The sequence below is a fragment of the Manihot esculenta genome, chromosome 15 (assembly GCF_001659605.2).
Source record: "Manihot esculenta cultivar AM560-2 chromosome 15, M.esculenta_v8, whole genome shotgun sequence".
In the NCBI taxonomy this organism is placed as follows: domain Eukaryota; kingdom Viridiplantae; phylum Streptophyta; class Magnoliopsida; order Malpighiales; family Euphorbiaceae; genus Manihot; species Manihot esculenta.
The window spans coordinates 15,337,880-15,357,330 of record NC_035175.2 but is presented as its reverse complement, the minus strand read 5'-3'; the positions used below and the strand labels follow the sequence as shown (position 1 = coordinate 15,357,330).

Genomic DNA, 19,451 nt, shown 5'->3' with positions numbered 1-19,451 from the left:
TGTAGGTTCAAACCCGAGGAACCGAGGACCCCAGCAGTGAGTTAGCTGCTTCAGTGTCTTTTCAGAGCTAGCCTGAAGTGAGTAGAATGACTCTTTATGTTTCAAAGTAAATAAATAAAATTTGAGCATGTTCATGCATCACGAATGCCATGTGATATATTAGGTTGTTTGCATTAGAATTCACAAATATGTTGCATTGCATAATATAATGTTGATGTGGATGGGTGTTGAATGATCCATTAGCCCTCGTATGATGACATGATATGATATGGTATGGTATGGTATGGTATGTAAGACCAGTGAGGCCCATTCTACGCCCCTGGCACGATGTAAGAGAAAGACCATTGAAGCCCATTCTACGCCCCTGGCACATTGGAATGTTATGTTATGTTATGCTATATTAAGAGAAAGACCAGTGAGGCCCATTCTATGCCCTGGCACGATTGGAATGTGTAGAGGGCTATTGGTGACAAGTCCATCCTTGATGTGAATTATTTGTGATGTGATGCATTCCATAAAAGCATATGATTTAAATATAATGTTTTATTATTCTGCTCACTGGGCTCTAGTAGCTCACCCCATTCCCTTAACCCCCAGGTTTGCAGGTACGGGATAGATCAGGAAGTCATCAAGAGTAAAGAAGTCATGTTTTATGTAATAGCTAGATGTGGACATGAAAATAATGTAATGTAAAGTATAGTACAGTAATGTAATGTAATGATGTTTATTGAGGCTTAGAGTTGTGCTTGACCCTAGTATGTTGGTTAATCCCTTTTGCACATGATCTGTAAAATGTTTTATTGATGTTTTATGTAAACCAAGCTTATTGTATGATATGTTACCCCATTGGAGCATTTGATGAGGGCTCCAGTGTGGGGTTTTATGTTTATGACTTTGTGCATGCACAGGTTAAGCTTGGTAAATGAAAGAAAAAGTTTAAAGTTTTATATACATGTATGATCATGTATGGGATTTAACAGGTATACAGGATGTATGTTAGGCTTGCTACGGGTCCCGGTGACCTTAAGTCGATCTGGATCCTAGCGCCGGTAGCGATCCGGTTTCTGGGTCGTTACAGAAGAGGAGGAGACGGTGCTACTCGTTGACGGCTCAACAATTGTTCCCTTTGTTGAATTCAATAAATTCTTTTTGGTCAGTTGTTTTCTTATAGATAGGCAGATTAATTTTGGCATGATGAGGAACTTGATGGCCCAATTGTGGAGACATAGACGAAGTGTGCATGTACCAGAACTGGCTCATCACAAGATTCTTTTTCAATTCTTTCATGAGCTGGATGTGCAACAGGTTGTAACGACCAGGGAACTAGACCGCTACCGGCGCTAGGGTTCAGATCGACTTAAGGTCGCCGGAGCCCATAGCAAGCCTACTATACATCCTGTTACACCTGATAAAATCCCATATATGATCACACGATATAACAAAAACTTAAACATTTCATAAACCAAGAATCGCCCTGTGCATGTAATAAAACTGAAATCATAAAACCCATACTAGAGCCCTCATCAAATGCTCCAGTATGGTAAACATCACATGCCTCAAGGTTAGTTCAAACATAAACTCATACTTAAAACTTTTACATAAGGATCATGTAAACAGGGATTACAAAGACAAAAACTAGGGCAAGGTACAATTCTAAATCATAAAACAATACATGTCCACATCTACACTATTACAAAAGACTATACCAGCAACTCAGCCGACTTTCCCGAACTAACTCTGATCCTGCAAACTTGGGGTTAGGGGGAAGAGATAAGCTACAAGAGCCTAGTAAGCAGAATATAAAAACAGTTCAATAAACATATGATCGAATGAAATGCGTCACAATGCAAACAATTCACACCAAGATGGATTTTGTCACTAGTAACCCTCTACAAATTCCAATAGTGCCCGGCCCACGACGGGTGCTCCCCAGGACTTCCTCTTAAACATATCATAACATATCCATAATGTCAGGGGTGTAGAATGGGCAGCCCTAGTCTTTCCCTTATATAGTGCCAAGGGCGTAGAATGGGCAACCCTGGTCTTTCCATATCCGTCATAACATATCATACTCGAAGGCTAGTGGGTCATCCAACATCCATCCATAACAACAGTAAACTATGCAATGCATCATATTCGTAAATTCTAATACAAACAACCTAATACATATACATGGCATTCGTGATGTATGAGCATGCTTAAAAAAAGTTTGATTCCTTTAAAAATAATAAATCAGTTCAGTTCTACTCACCTTTGATTGACGTTCGCCTAAAACTGACGTAGCTATCTCACTGCAAGCCTCTATGGTCTCCCAAGTCCGATCCTACACAGATGGACTCAAATGAGGGACCAAATATAACTTTTACAAAACTTTAAACAACTCCCCAAGAACCCCTAAAACCATACCAGAACATGCATAGAAAACAAGCAAAAAAAGGCTGGGCAGGGGACTTTCGGCGGTCGAAGGTCCCTCACAGATCCAAAAGTCAGAAATTTCGGAGGTGGGTTCGGCGGCCGAAGGACTGTCACAGATCCGAAAACCAAACCTTCGAGGGCAGGTTCGGCGGCCTAAATCCCCACACAAATTCGAAGGTTGGAACCTTCGGAGGCAGGTTAGGTGGCCAAAAGGCTGCCTCCACAAGCAGGTTCGGCAGCCAAACCTAGGTTCTTCAGTAAGGCAGAATCCCATTCTGCCCTATACTCACAGCCACCAAAAACTTCCTTTCTCACATGCAACACTTCAGAACAAAATGCACGCACTTAACATGCATAAAGGACAACCAAATCTAGTCTAAACCTCACATGCATCATAAAAAACCTAAGAGAACACATCCTTCAACAAAACTAATACAACTTTTCATCTTAGGCATATTCAACATGCATGCATTAACAAAACTTCTAGGGAACACCTAATAACTTGTTGAAACCTTGATGTAAACCAAGAAGGGTGAAGACCAAACTCACCTCTTGAAGAACACTAAGGTGGCAGCAAGCTAGGGGGAGGGTTTTGGAGATGGCGAGATGAGTTCCGAGGGCTCCAAAAGCTAAAACTCCGCAACACAGCTTAAACTTCAAAAATAACAGCCAGAAGATGTGGAAACTTTGAGGGATTTGGAGAAAAACAGCAAAAATTCTATAGAGGATGCATGAGCTCACCTTTGCCCGAAAATGAGGAAAGAAACCTTCACATTTTCGAGTGGATGGCCTTTTATAGGTGGTTGAGGAAGCCACGTTCAGCGGCCGAACCTTGGGATTCCTCAAAACTCTTTTCTCTTTTTTTTTAGCACGATTCCAAACAATAAAACAAAAATTCATTTTTATGAAAACCTTATTTTACCCTTCTAAAGATTTCAGCTTCGAGATTTCGGATTTCGATGGAGATTCCGTCGGAAAGTGAGAATTTCGACGCCAAAGATTAGCCGGGTATTACACAGGTGATCGACGGTGGTCCTTGGAACTTTAATAATAGTCTTCTTGTGCTTCATCGTTTATCATCAGGAGATGATCTGCTTTAGGTTCCACTGCATACAGTGGATTTTTGGGTCCAGTTACACAATATACCTACAGGTTTTGCTAGTCTTATGGTCGCCAAACAGTTGGGAGATTTTCTTGGTTCTTTCTTTTCTTATGATGAAACTGTTATTGCTAGAAGGTGGAGATCTTACATGCGAATTAGAGTGGCTATTGACATTAGAAAGCCTCTTAAGTGTTCAAAAAAAAAATCCCAACTCAATCTGGTGTAGTGTTCATTGTTCAATTTGGCTATGAGCAGCTACTAGTTTTCTGTTTTTTGTTTTCTTTGTGGGAGTCTTGGACATAAGGATAAATTTTGTCCTACCAGATTTGATCTTCTTGTGCACAATGTTGATTGAGGTTGGGGGGTGTGGTTGCGTGTAGACACCAGACAATCAACCGACAATCAAAATCCGTATCTGTGGGATAAAGATGGATTGGTAATGCATGGTACTATTGCCTTTGCTCCTACAAATGGCTCACAAAATTCTTATCTTCATCAGTCTGCCCTGGGTAGTTATGTGGGAGACCATGTGCACACAAAAATGGACGTTGAAGAAGTATATTGGGCAAAAACTGAAGGCCTTATACTCCCTAGGGATCCTACACATAAAAGGCCACGTACTACTCAAGTAGAGCACGCAGTGGATGAACAGGACTCCTCAAGCAAGCTATTTTATCCTGTTTCTAGTTTTATAGGAAATTCTAATTTAGCGATGGGTCTGTAAGGGCAGGCTTGCCGAGAGCCATGATATGCCTAAGTTGGAATTGTCAAGGTATGGGCAATCCTCGAACAGTTTGTGCTTTGAAGGATATTATAATTGCTAAAAAAGCAAATCTTATTTTTCTCTATGAAACTCTCGTCCATCAGATTAAAATCGAAGAAATAAAATATTTGCTTGTTGTTTTTGTGTGGACCATTTGGGTCGTGGGGGTGGCCTTGCTATTCTTTGGAAAAATGTTGCTCAATTTGACATTATAAGTTTTTCTCCTAACTTTGTTGATGTATCTCTGATGGTTGGCTCTTTGACTTGGCGATTATAGGCTTTTATGGGTACCCGGAGCGTAACAGACCACATGAGTCTTGGGGCATGCTTAAAAGTTTAGCTGGTATGTTGTCTCTTCCCTGGGTTTATATGGGGGATTTTAATGACATGCTGAGTGTCCAAGACAAGCAAGGACGGCGTTAGTATTTAGGGCATTTGCTGAATGGATTTCGTGAGACAATAACTAAATGTCAGTTGATTAATTTGCCACTAAAAGGTTATCAGTTTACATGGAAGCGAGGGAGAGGAACAGATAGATGGGTTAAAGAATGACTTGATCAAGCTTTTGTGTCGCAATCCTGGTTGGATTTATTTCCTGATTGTAGGTTTTCAAGTATTTCTGCTTCAATGGCAGATCATTTACCCATTCTTGTCGAGTTGGAGGGAACTCGACGGGGTCAACTGTCCAGTGATTTAGGTTTGAAATTTTTTGGCTTTTCTATCCTGATATTTTTTATGTTGTTAGACATTCGTGGGATTCTTCTGGGGATCAACCTCTGTTAGCTAGAATTAGACTCTGCGGCTCGGATTTGCAACATTGGAGTAATTCTCTCATAATCAATTTTAAAAAGCAAATTGCAAAGATTCGCAAGGAATTAGCTTTGTTGCAAGATAAAGATGATGATGTTTCTGTTTATGTTGCTAATGGGTTTAAGGTAGACATGAACAGACTTTTAGAAGAAGAGGAGACTTATTGGAAACAACGTGCCAAGTTATTCTGGCTTAAGGAAAGAGATTCTAACTCTCAATTTTTTCATGCTCATGCTTCTACACGGAAATGGTCAAATTTTATAGTTGCTCTTTAAAATTCAGATGGAGAATGGGTTAGTGATACAGACTGGTTGGGCTTGATGTGTATTTATTATTTTACTGAGTTATTTTCTTTGTCTCCTGGTTCTTATGATCTAGTTATTAATATGATTCAAGCCAGAATTTCTTCCTTAGATAATGAGAAATTGTTGGCACCTGTTAGTGCAGATGAGGTTCGACGAGTAGTATTTCAAATGCATCCGGACAAAACTCCAGGACTTGATGGAATGAATCTGACTTTTTATAAAAAAAATTTTGGGGTACTATTGGAAAGTCAATCATGGCTAGTTGTCAATAATGGTTCCAAAACAATGTCTTCCCTACCAATCTTATTGATACTACCATTGTTCTCATTCCCAAGAATGATAAGCCTTTAAATTTTTGGGATCTTCGACCTATATCTCTTTGTAATGTGATTTATAAAATCATGGCAAAGGTTATAGCTAATCGGCTTAAACCCTTGCTAGATTCTATTATCTCACCTGCTTAATAAGCTTTTGTCCCAGATTATCTCATCATTGATAATGTCATGGTGGCTTTCGAGATTATTCATCACATGAAATGGAAAACTCATGGTAAAAAAGGTGAAGTTGCTATGAAAATGGATATCAATAAAGCTTCTAATCATGTGGATTGGACCTTTTTGTGTCTTCTTTTGTTAAAAATTGGCTTCGCTGATAAATTTGTGGATATCATCATGATGTGTATTACCACTGTTCAATACTCTACTTCTTCGAATGGAGCGATTTCTGGTCCCATTATGCCTAATAGGGGCCTAAGGCAGGGTGATCCTCTTTTTTGATAGGCTGAGTTGAGAGGTAATGTGCATGGAGCAAAAAATTGTAGGCAAGCTTCGAGTGTTTCTCACTTACTTTTTGCCAATGATAGTTTTTTCTTTTTCAAAGTTGATCTTATTGAGAGTAGGGCTATCAAAAGTATTTTGCATATTTATGTGCATGCGTCCTGTCAAGCCATCAATTTCCATAAATCTGGAATCTTCTTTAGCTCCAACATCACTAGCGAGGTCAAAGTTGTGATTCAAGATGAGTTAGAGGTCACCTTTCCTCTCAATCATGGCAGATATTTGGGGCTTCCATCTCTTATAGGATGGAACAAAAAATAGGTTTTTTCTTTTCTTAATGAAAGGCTTTGGAGATAATTAAATAATTGGCAATATAGGTTTCTCTCTAATGTAAGTAAAGAGATTCTTTTTAAATCAGTTTCACAAGCTATTCCTTCATACTGTATGAATGTATTTTCCATCCCTGTTTCGATTTGTGACGAGCTTCAAAGAATGATGAATTCCTTTTAGTGGGGGACAAAGGAAGCTGACAAAGGAAGTTAACAAAAGGTGCATACAGTGGTTATCATGGGGATCTATGGGTCTTAGCAAAGAATATGGAGGGATGGGTTTTCGAAATCTTCACCACTTTAATCTTGCATTACTTGGCCAGCAGGGTTGGAGACTTATCTCCGATCCACATGCTTTTCTTAGTAGAATTTTCAAAACTAAATATTTTCCAATGGGGGACTTTCTGCATGCAAAATAAGGACTAATCCTAATTTTTTTTGGAAAAGCTTATTGCAGACCTAGGATTTACTGAGTAAAGGGTTAAGATGGAGAGTAGAGAACGGTCATGACATAAGAGTTTGGAAAGATCCATGGTTGATTGACGGTCAACACTTTTATTAGAAACTCCATATATTGAAGGTATAGAGGATCTCATAGTGTCTGGTTTGATTATGGAGGATAGGAGAAAATAGAATTTTGACCTTATAAAAGAACTTTTCGTCCTTAGTGATGTTGACCAAATTGGTAAGAATCTGTTAAGTGTCTTTACTTATCATGATAGATTAATTTGGCACTTTACAAGTTCTGGAAAATATAGTGTTAAGTCTGGTTATCATGTTGCTGTACATTCTGATAACTCGATTGCTTGCCATGGCATACCTAGGGATTGGAGTAAGTTTTGGAAGTTACACATACCTCCAAAATTTAAAATTTTCATGTGGAGACTCCTTAGAGATATCCTATCTACAAAGCTCAAATTACAATAGAAATCTGTTGATATCTCTGCCTCTTGCCTTTATTGTTCAGAAAATGAGAGTTTAGTGCATATTTTTCTTATTTGCCCTTATGCACATAAATGTTGGGATATTTTGGAGTTACCAATTTGTTCATGTAGGTATGATAATGTGAAGGTTTATTTGCACCATCTCTGAAAATCTGTTGATCAAAACCTTATGGAAAAAATTTGTGCGGTTCTTTGGAGTATTTGGTCTCGAAGGAATTAGTTACTATGGCATAATAAGATATCTAGTGCATATGAGGTTGTATCATCGGGCAATCGAATTTTGCGTTATTGAAAGAATGTGCACTCTCATGAACCAGTAGCATATGCTGATAGGGGTACAATCACTAAGAACTGGGATCCTCCTATGCAAGGCACGCTAAAATATAATGTTGAGAGGATGGAATGACTGTTCACTTTTATCAACATTATTGGCATATAATGGGTAAAGATAATATTAAAGCAATGTTTGATTTCTTTAATGGAGGCTGAATGCTTCGCAGTATCAACCACAGAGTCATTTCTATCATTCCTAAGGTCAAGCAGGTGAGCATTATGAAACACTATAGACCGATTAGTCTATGTAACGTGCTTTACAATATTGTTTCTAAGGTGCTTACACATAGACTTCAGCCTTTTATGCATTGTCTAGTTAGTGAGGAGCAAAATGCATTTACTAAAGGAAGATTGATTTTGAATAATATCATCATTAGGCATGAAGTTATGCATCATCTCAAGTTGAGAAAGAAAAACAAGAACTATGAGATGGCCCTGAAATTGGATATAAATAAAGCTTATTAATGTGTTGAATGGACCTATCTCTGTCACATGCTCACTTGTATGGGTTTCCAATAGAAGTGGATTGGTTGGATAATGGAGTGTGTCACCATTGTTTCATACTCTTTGCAGATCAATGGGCATAAAACTGGATTCATTAAACCCTTTAGAGAATTGAGACAGGAAGATCCACTCTCTCCTTACCTTTATCTCTTTTGCACAAAGGGTTTATCCTATCACCTCATAAATTCAGCTCTGAGTGACATCTCTATTCTAGATAGGGGTCGGTAGTGAAACACCTTTTTTTCGTTGATGATTCTATTATCTTCTCTAAGGCAACCCTTCCAAAAGCTCAGTTGATCCGAAATATTTTTCACAATTATGCTTCTGCTAGTGGACAAGTGGTTAATCTTTCTAAGTCCTCTCTTTTCTTCAGTCCTAATACCCTAAGGGCTATTAAAGATAATATTTCCTCATGGCTTCAGGTGGAGAATATCGGTGGTCAGAACAAATTTCTAAGCTTACCAGCGGTTGTTTCCAGGTCTAAATCTCACACTGTTGAATTCATTAAGGCAAAAATTACTAACAAAATTGCAGGATGGAAAGAGAGCTTATCATCTTAAGGTGGCAAAGAAGTTTTCCTAAAGGCAGTAGCCACTGCAATTCTTGTTTTTACTTTTAGCTGCTTTAGAATGCCTGCAACCTTGTGCCATTCTATTAATAGCCTGATGTCTATCTTTTGGTGGGGACAAAAAGACAAAGATAAACAAATCCATAATTGCATGGGAAAAATTATGCTACCCAAAGTTGCAGGCAGGCTTAGGCTTCAAGAACTTGGAATTATTTAATTAAACTCACTTAGCAAAACAATGATAGCGAATTTTATTAGAACCAAATACTCTTATGGCCAAAGTGTTAAAAGAAAAATATTTTCCTTATGGCTCTTTTTTACAAGCTAGAGAAGGTCCTAACTCATCATGGGCATAGCAAAGCACTTTTTGGGGTTGCCAGCTTCTTAATAGAGGAATTCGATGGCATATTAATGATGGTAACTCGATTCTGTGTAAGGTTGATAATTGGATCTCGACTTCCTTTCTAAGACCACCTCAAGTTAGAGTTGATACTGACTCATCTATCTTTTGGACATCTCAACTTATGGATGGAAGAGACTACATATGGAAAATAACTAAATTAATAGCAGTTTTCCATGAGAAGGAAGTCCAAAATATTTTGTCCATTCCATATTTGTGTAGCATTTCTCTTGTTCGGGTAAATACTCGGTTAAATCTGATTATCGGTTAGCTTGCAAACAAAAGCATCTTTTGCAATCTAAGAATTAAGTAGGGCCGGGTCCTTCATTAGAATTAACTTTTTTAAATCTTTGGAAAGAGGTATGGAATTTGCAGCTTCCGTCCAAATTATCTATTTTTTTTGTGGAAGCTTTTCTAGGATAGTCTTCTAACAAATGATAGGTTACAAAAAGTTATTTCATTTGCTGCTCGGGAATTTAAAGCTTGTGTGAAACCTAAAATAGCTTGTCATATTTTTTTTTCACTGTCCAAGATCAATGCCAATTTGGTTGTACTCTCCTCTGATGTTACGTTCTTCTCTTTTTTCGGCTTCATCTCCTTTGGACTACTGGATGAAGATTGCTTCATTTCTAAAGGATACAGGGGATTACTTTAACAATCTTTCATTGATGATCTTCATCATGTGGTAGTTATGGAAAGGAAGAAATTATTTGCATTTTTAAAATTACGTGATGGAACACCAACATATTCTATCAGCAATGTTACAATATTTTTAGGATGTCAATTCTTATGTGTGGTTGATTGCTCCTCAAGTACCTTTGGAAGACGACTCACTTTTAGTAGAATGGATTCCCCCTGCATAAGTAACACTTAAACTTAACTTTGATAGGGTAGTAGATAAAAATAATAATTGTGATTCTATAGCAATTGTAGTAAGAGACTATCAGGGACAAATTGTGGATTGGTCTTGTAAAAGAATCCCAAGTATTGTGGACCATCTTATTCTTGAACCCTTAGCTTGTAGAGAGGCAACCTTGCTTGCTTCCTTTTGAAGTTTTCAAGCTGCTTTGGTGGAAGGGGGCAATCCACATGTGATCAATGTAATCAAAGGACACTCCTCCTTCCTACTTATTAGAGGAGTGATTAATGATATTTTTCTTTTAGTTTCTTCTTGTAATATGTCATTTCTTTATGTCAATAGGAGAAGGAACATGACAATACATACTTTAGCTAGACAATGCTTACTAGATGACTCTTTCAATTACAATTCTTCGACATAATTTTCCTTTGTATATTCTTCTCTCCCCCGCTAAGGGGAGGACTGGGCCCGACTGGCCACCGTAGGCTTGTTGAGTCCCTGGATTGTGCCTTCTCTTCTTGCAGGCGTTCCCCCTGTCTGCAAGTTGGGAATGGATCGTTAACATGACTGTGTAATGACTATTTTGCCCCTGAAATAAAATAAGTAGCCTATTCAATAAATATCTGTGCTTAGTTGCTTGTTGATGTGCTTGTGTTGCTATAATTATCCGATCATGATATTTTCATATGATAACTGTGGTATTCCCCGTTTTTACGAGAATGGGGCAGGAGGTCCTAACCTTTACGTTCCTTTATCCAGGTGAACGCGTAGAGAGTTTAGCTGACTTGGCTTGAAAAGAGTTCAATCTAATACAACTGAAAATTTTAGCTAAAATCAATCCAATATAATTGAAAAAACCCAAAAGTTGATAGGAAAACCACTGAGTAGCATGACTCCAAGAAGCCAAGAAATGAGTTTTGGTTTCTCCCTTTATGGTGATAAAAATCTAGTGGAATTGTGTGAGAAGAAAGGGAATATAGATATATATATCTCAATGATGGTGTCATGATATGAACCTAAATAATAGCTACAATTTGCTCTGAATTCACATCAGAGTCAAAAAAAAATTATTTTTAAATTTAAATTTACTTCTAAATTATCATTAAAAGGCAAAATAAATCTAATTGACTGAATAGAATATAAATCACATTCTTAAATTCTTAAATTTTATATTTTTTACTTATACCATATAATTCAAAGATAAGTTTAATATTTTTAGTCACTTTAAAACTTTAAAGTGCAAATTGAATGGAATTTTGTATAAAGTCAATGACTGTAATAGAGGGTACGGCCGATAATTGTTGCCCCTTCATGTATTTTTTCATTTTTTTTTAAATTGAATTAAATTGAATTGAATTAAATTATTATAAAATTTTTAATTTTAAACTACCACTAAGTGTTTAGTACATTAAATTTCTTTACGTATTTTTTTAATTTTTTTCAAATTGAGTTGAATTAAATTATTATAAAATTTTTAATTTTAAACCACGACTAAGTGTTTAGCACATTAAATTTCTAATTTAATAAATGAAACTTAATTGAGACTAAGTGTTTAATACATCAAATTTCTAATTCAATAAATGAAACTCAATTGAGTTTAATCGATCATGAGTTTTGTATTATAAAATTAAGTTAACCTCAAATCAAATAATATTTTGACTTTTCTTTGATACATTTCGATTCATTTATATCTTTAATTATTAAGGACTAATTATAATATATTTAAAATAATCTGAGTGTATTTAATTTTTTTATTTCATGTAAAATACATTGTCTTTTAATTATTACTTTATGTTTTTAAATAGACCACATAAAATTTACTTTGAAATAAAATTTTAACTTTAATAGAATAAGGAGCTGTCAATTGTATGAAAAAGAATACTAATATTCTTATTATTTTTTGTTAAAGAGAAAAAGAATACTAATATTCCATCACAACTAAAATAATTTCTTTTTTCTCTTTCAATAACACGCATGTCCGGTCCCAATCTTGGAAGGTTGATCGTATTTGAAATCTCCCTAATGCCCATCACATATTTATTTACTTATTTAAACTCGAGTTATTATAAATTTAAACTATAAATAAATAAATTATTTATATAAAAATTAAATGAAATTTATTTATTTATATATTAAATTTATAATAAATTAAATTTAAATAAATTTTTTCCAACCATATACTTATATATAAATTGATATAGAAAATGAAAATTAAAAATTAAGAGAGTAGATTTATTGAGACACATTTACTATCAGACTAAATTTATGAATATAAAATATAAAAATAATTTACTGTATTATAAAAAAAAAAATATTACATACCATTTAACTTAAAAATAGAGGTCTCATTGTACGCCTATAAGAGTTTCTAAATTACTCCAAATAATTTAAAAATAATTAATGGATATTCGATAAGGAAATTTAAAAAATGAGCATTATTAATTTGCTATAGCAAAGGAAACTTCCTTCTAGATACACACCTAACTCCTTATATATACTACCAGGAATCATCAAAAGAATTCTAAGAAATCCAAAATAAAAAATTTATTAAAAATTTAAATCCATCAAATCAAATTAAATTAAATTAAATTATATCATTTCAATTTAATTTAATTTTTAATTAAAATTAATTTAATTTTAAATCAAATCCAACACCAAATATTTCCCCTACTTATTTAAAATTGAATCTCCGTTCGACCTAAAACTAAAATTGGTTTATTTGGCTATAAAAGGGTATAAGAGTAAATTTAAACTTATTTCCAAAAAAGAAAAAAGGGTAGTGAAATAAACTTGAAAAAATAAAATGTGGCTGTTTTCTTTGAGCGGCAACGAAACCCCAAAAACCCTGCGTCCTAAAAAAGAGAAACCCTAAAATCCCAAATCTCACCCCAAAAAACCAGAGCTTGCTGTGCATCCATAACGCATACCCTAATCAAACCTATATATGGTACAATCGCAATTTTGGTACCAAAGAGAGTCTGTGCCCGTTTTATTGATGATAGAGAGGTAACGCCTTGCTCTTGGGGTTTGAATGGAAATGGAAAAGATTCAGGTTTGATTAACAGTTAAGGAGATTTCAGAAAATTTAAACCAGCTATCTGAGATTGAGGTACGATCGCCCTGGCATGGACGGGTTTGTAGCTGTTTAAGGAGATGAGAGATGCCATTTTCTCACCTGCGTTTTTTTTTTCCCTCTAGATTGATTCAAAAATTAGCAAATTTTGTTATTTAATGACCAAAATTTCTATTCTCCGTGTCTTTCGTGAAACTGATTATTTGTAAAACTTTGTTACTTTTCTTCTGCACTGAATCGGTTCACTACTCGGAGCTTCACTGCAGCAACCCTGTCTCTCCTGCACAGCTCAGCCCCAAGAGAGGTGTTTCGATGTTCATTACAGGAACTTCGCGGTACAATTTATAATGACCTGAAAACCTTGTATTTGATTTAGCTATCTCCAAATGCATCGTTCCATTGCCATATTCACCCAGAAGATTCTAACTAATTCCAATCGTATTACCACCACCGTCACCACAATTTTATGCTCTCAGTCCAATACCTTAAACCCCAGGGCTAATGGTTTTGCTCTGTTTCGCTTACTGTCTTTTGCCCCAATGCAACGACGGGCTCCGGATCCTGATGATCCATCCACCTTGATGAAGGAAGATGGTGTCTCAGTTTGCTCCCGGATGTGGATTGAGAACTTCCGTGAACCCGATAGGGTAGCGAACAATTTGACATCTTATCTTCGACGATTTGAATTGTGGGTATTGGCATATCAAAAGGTGTGTACTGATGAAATGGGAGCATATATGCCCCGTAGTGCAATACAAAGGTCTGCATTAGAGGATTTATTAGCTCTTAGAAATGCAGTTCTGGATGATAGATTTAAGTGGGGTGCTAGGCTGCAGTTTTTTATCAAGTCTCCAAAGGATAAGACGGATTATGAATCTTTGTCAAAGAGAAAGATCAAGGCAATTTTGACGACCACACAACCTGCTCCATTTCAGGATAAGATTGTTCAAGAGGTGCTGTTAATGATCTTGGAGCCTATATATGAAGCACGATTTTCACAAAAGTCATTTGCATTTAGGCCTGGTAGGAATGCGCATACAGCATTGAGGGTGATTAGAAGGAGTTTTGCTGGGTACCTGTGGTATATCAAAGGGGATTTTAGTACACTTTTGGATGGCATGAAGGTGGGGTTAGTGATAAGTGCTTTGATGAGGGATGTGAGGGATAAGAAAGTGATTGATATGGTGAAGGCAGCATTGACTACGCCTGTGATTACAAGTAGTGTTGAAGAACCAAAGAAGAAGAAAAAAAGAAAGTATCAAAAGAAGAGGGTTTTGGCAGAGGATGAGCCAAAGCCAGATCCATATTGGTTAGAGACCTTTTTTGGGTTTGCACCCGAGGAGGCAGAGAAGGTTCCTTCTTGGGGCCATTGTGGGATTCTTAGTCCCCTTTTGGCTAACATATGCCTTGATGAACTGGACCGGTGGATGGAAGGTAAGGTTAAGGAGTTCTATCATCCTTCAAAAAGTGATGTTATATGGAATAGTCCAGAAGGGGAAGCAGAACAAGGAAATACATCTTGGCCAGAATTTGTGCCAACAAGTGGTCCAGATAAGACTCGAAAAATGGATTATATAAGATATGGGGGTCACATTTTGATTGGTGTTCGTGGACCACGAGCAGATGCAGCTACATTGAGAAAACAACTTATTGAGTTTGTTGATCAGAGATACATGCTCAAGCTTGATAATGAGAGTCTCCCTATTGAACATATAACTAAGGGTATAATGTTTCTTGACCATGTTTTGTGCCGAAGGGTTGTGTATCCAACTCTTCGGTACACTGCTACTGGTGGGAAGATCATTAGTGAAAAGGGTGTTGGCACTCTTTTGTCAGTCACGGCAAGCTTAAAACAAAGCATTAAGCAATTTAGGAAGTTGAACTTTATAAAGGGAGACAGGGATCCAGATCCACAACCTTGCTTTAGAATGTTCCATGCTACTCAAGCTCACACTAATGCACAAATGAACAAGTTTTTGTCAACAATAGTTGAGTGGTATAGGTATGCTGATAATCGGAAGAAAGTTGTGAACTTCTGTTCTTACATAATAAGGGGTTCACTTGCTAAGCTTTATGCTGCAAAATACAAGCTTCGATCACGTGCAAAGGTGTATAAAATTGGTTCTCGGAATTTGAGTCGGCCTTTGAAGGAAAAGAAGGGATCATCACCTGAGTACCACAATTTGCTAAGAATGGGCCTCGTTGAGTCAGTTGATGGCCTTCAGTATACCAGGATGTCTCTTGTACCTGAGACTGATTACACTCCTTTTCCAAGTAATTGGAGACCAAATCATGAGAAAGCACTTTTTGAATATATAAGGTTAGATGATACAAAAACTCTTGAGGAGCAACGGTGTTGCATTAGGGAACAAGGTCTGGTTTCACCTCAGGACTACATTTCAATGCTTGTTTGGAACTACAAAAGAAATGCTATTGTAATAGATCGGACTTCCCATAGCAGTGGCAATTACACAGAAAAAGATAAACAGTTGCTGCTGAGCAATAAGCATGAGAATGATGATCAGAAAAGCAAAGAAGGTGAAGAGCATGAAGATGGGTTTTATGCAGTGCAACTGTAAGGATAAGTAGTTCTGTGATTGAAAGATAGAATTTTTGTAAGTGCACTGTGTCAGATTGAAGAACTACAGACTTTATTGTATAAATTCAGATGTGTTTATTCAATTACAAGTTCAGCAGATTCAGTTAAATTGGCTTTTACTTGGTAGACAAGTTCTTTACCATCAGGCATCATGTATCTACTTTGACTGGTGTGAATCTTATTACTATATTCTAACCAGCCTTGGAGTTATGAAGTCTTGTGTTTATAAGCTGCTAAGTACAACAGGTAACTGTATACTTTATCCGTTTTCTTCAGTTTTAGTACTTGTGAACTATATCAGTCACAACTAAGGATTTTTTTTTTCCAATTCCCAGTTCAAGTATTTTTAAGGTTATCCATAATGTACAGTCCACTAAATGTAAACTTTCTGCTATTTGGTTTCCTATTTTCTGATTCCTTATCAGGGTAAATATGTTTCAGGATCTTCCAAGATAGGTCTCTATGAATTTACTTTTATTTTGTGGTTATCAGCAGATGTATCCCTTCATAAATCCCGAGTGATCGGAAGTTCTTTCAAATGTTTGGGACCTTGAAAAAATTTCTGAATTTTTGTTCTCTTCTTTTGGGAAGCTCACTTACTTGTCTTCATACTCATTGGTGAGAAATTAAGATATCTATATGAATACATTAAAGCACAGTTTTCAATTGAACTGTACCTTTGAAATGGATTTGAGAAGCTCCAACTGCAAATTTATCTTTTACTGTTTGTGTATTTGTATTAAAAGGATTTTTTCCCTTCTTTTAGGATAGTCCATTGCTTTTGTTTTATCTATCTGGGCTTCATATGTTAATTAAATTTTCCCTTCACTTTTTCCCTTTATCCACTTCACCCACTCTCCCATGTCCTTTGTCCTAAATGACACCATTCAAGAGCCCTTTTTCTGCAACTTTGCTCTGCTCTGAGCCTGTTTTGTTCACTCTCCAGATTCAGTGTTCTTTTTATATATCTGTTTTCATGTTACCTGTAAAAAAAAATGCGTGGATAGAATTGAGATTTTGTAGATCTGTTGCTGATAGACAAGATCTCGATTATCATGGGGCCGGAGAGGGAGAGAGAGAGAGATATTTTACATACCTTGAGCTGACAATATAATTATCAAAAACATATTGAATTAATCAGACAAGTAATTTTTGGCCGGTTTTTGTTTTGTTCTTGTCAAGTTAAAATTTCTGATGGTGATAGAAGTTTCAATGTGTGAGGATGAGTGGATGTTAGTTGGATGTGCACACTTGCGTGTTTGTGTTGCTGGGTTTAATTTTGATTCGTGAATATGTTAGAAGGAATTTAGAATAAGTTTTGATATTAAATTAGTTGAATGAGGTATGATATTTCATGGACGAAGTTCTTTATGCCTGGACTGTATAAATAGGGCAAAAAAGAATTGAAAAATATGGTGGGACTTGGGAGGGCCTGGAGATGAGAAATTTATGTAATTACTGGCTTGAACTTGCAGCGATTGCTGCTTTTGGAGGATGCCTTTTTTAGTGGTGGTGTGTCTTCCGGGACTTTTTACATTGCAAGGGCAAATGAGAAATATTCAGAGCCGACAGTGCACATACACTCGCTTATGTGTGTGTGTATATATATATATATATATATGTTCAAGTGAATTGCAATTGGAATGCTTTTACTGATTTGACCTCTAATTGTGTGATTGTTACAGTTTTATCCAGTTAGCTTATTTCAATTTTACCTGCTGTTTTTATAGGCTCTCATGGCTTTTGTGTCTTCTCCACTGGGAGAATCTTTTGGTTTGGAAATATCTGCCTTGCGTTCTGTTGTTGACCAGAACAGACTCCGTTTGAAAGGTTTTGAAGGTGCATTTTATTCGTGCTTAAGATATTGGCTACAACTGAAAATCTTATCAATAACATTCGACATTTTACTCATGGACATGCCCTAGCACTACCATCTGCTTCCTCCTGCACATATACAAGTGGCACCTCTCAGTGGATGCGATAGGATTTGGTTTAGTATGCTTTGTAATATTGCCTTTCTGATTGGAGAACTTCTGATGAAGAATGCAATAAGATCTTGCCACATGGTATTTTTGGTATAGGTCGGCGATGCTTTCTCCACATTCTAAGATAAAAGCTAGGAGGGAGAGTGGTTCTTAAATGGAAAATGAGCAAGCAACGTCCCGGTGCCCGGGTGGGTACGATTGGTGCCGGCAGTCAGTAGAAAGGTGAAATGGGTTTGAAGCTTATCTCTGATTAGTTGCTTTATCCAAGAATTTATCAGACTCTGCAGTTATCTGTTAAGGTTCCAGATTACGGAAGGAAGGAGCTCAGTAGAAGGTGCTTTTAACATCTCAAAGGCTCTGAAAGGAAAGAGTCTCAATTTTACAATTTAATAAATTTATTTGTTTTATTGAATAAAATAAACATTTTTATAGGGGCTGTTTTAATATTTCTAGTTAAAATATAAGTTTAATACAATCAACTATTCGATTAAGGATTAAAATAATAAAAAATATGATAAGATAATAAAAATTAAAAAACAAAATTAGATAAATAAAATCTGTTATGAATTTAGTTTATTTATTATTCATAACATCTATCTTTCAAAATAAAATGTTCTTGGTCTGATTGAGAAAGTGAAGTGTAAGAAGTTTGTGTTTATTTATCTGTTTGTTCTGATTTAGTCTATTTATTATTCATAACATCATCCTTCAAAATCAAATGTTTTTGGTCTGATTGAGGAGGTGAAGTGTAAGAAATTTGTGTTTCTTAAACGTGTGAATTGGTTGTTTTTATTGTTGAGGTAATATTATAATTTTTCAAATTTTCAATTGATATTATTGCTCGAACTTACATATTTGCAATCAGCATAATGATAATTCTAGGAAATTATTTGGTGCCCCTCAATCATAATGGTATGAGTCCTAATCTTCGTTAAGTAAAGTTTTGCTGAAACGGATAGTTATCAACCAAATTATTCATTTTTTCTAATGTCCTAGTAATAATTTAATGTCTTGGTGTATTATGATCCTTCCTAGGGTGGTTTGACAAAGTACAAACTTACATTTATGCTATTTGAAATCAACGAATTAAATAATTATAATTTATTGAAAATCTAAATTTACAAAATTTATAATAATTAAACAAAATTTAACCTTTTCATTAATCTTGTCAAAAAATAGTGATGGCTAATTTTGTTTTAACTTTATTTTGCTATTATTGTGATAATTCGTCTGAAACACATTGGAAAACTTAAAATTTTATATAATTAATTTAATAAATTGTGTAAAGTGATATATATTTTTATAAAATAATTATTTTACAGAAAATTTATTAATTAATAAAATATAATGATACTTCATAAAAATATAAGCATGTGATATTTTTAAATAATATATTTTAAATTAGTAATAATATTTTATTTTATTTTATTTTATTTTTTTAAATGAGAATCGAAAATTGTGTAATAAAATACGAAATTTTTCAGAAGTCAAAATTAGGGAGGTAGACGGATAGAATATCCGCGAAAATTAAACTATCCGAACTCGATTTATATTAGTAATATTCGAACTCGATTAAAAATTAATTTAAATTATCCGAATTCGTCACAAACTCGATTATCATTATCCAAATAAAACACGAACCCATTTAATTTTATATATTTTAATTAATAATTTATATAAAAAATA

General features: G+C 35.5%; 1 protein-coding gene across 1 annotated transcript; it reads left to right on the top strand.

Moving 5' to 3' along the window:
- Positions 1 to 12,900: 12,900 nt before the first annotated feature.
- Positions 12,901 to 16,184, top strand: LOC110601737 (nuclear intron maturase 2, mitochondrial). The gene has a single exon (XM_021739000.2). It carries the CDS (start codon positions 13,568 to 13,570, stop codon positions 15,758 to 15,760), a length of 2,193 nt encoding a protein of 730 aa, XP_021594692.1. The 5' UTR covers positions 12,901 to 13,567; the 3' UTR covers positions 15,761 to 16,184.
- The last annotated feature ends 3,267 nt before the right edge of the window (positions 16,185 to 19,451 follow it).

Excerpts from the sequence above, each read along its gene's own strand:
- LOC110601737 (XM_021739000.2), top strand. The coding sequence starts at position 13,568 with ATGCATCGTTCCATTGCCATATTCACCCAGAAGATTCTAACTAATTCC.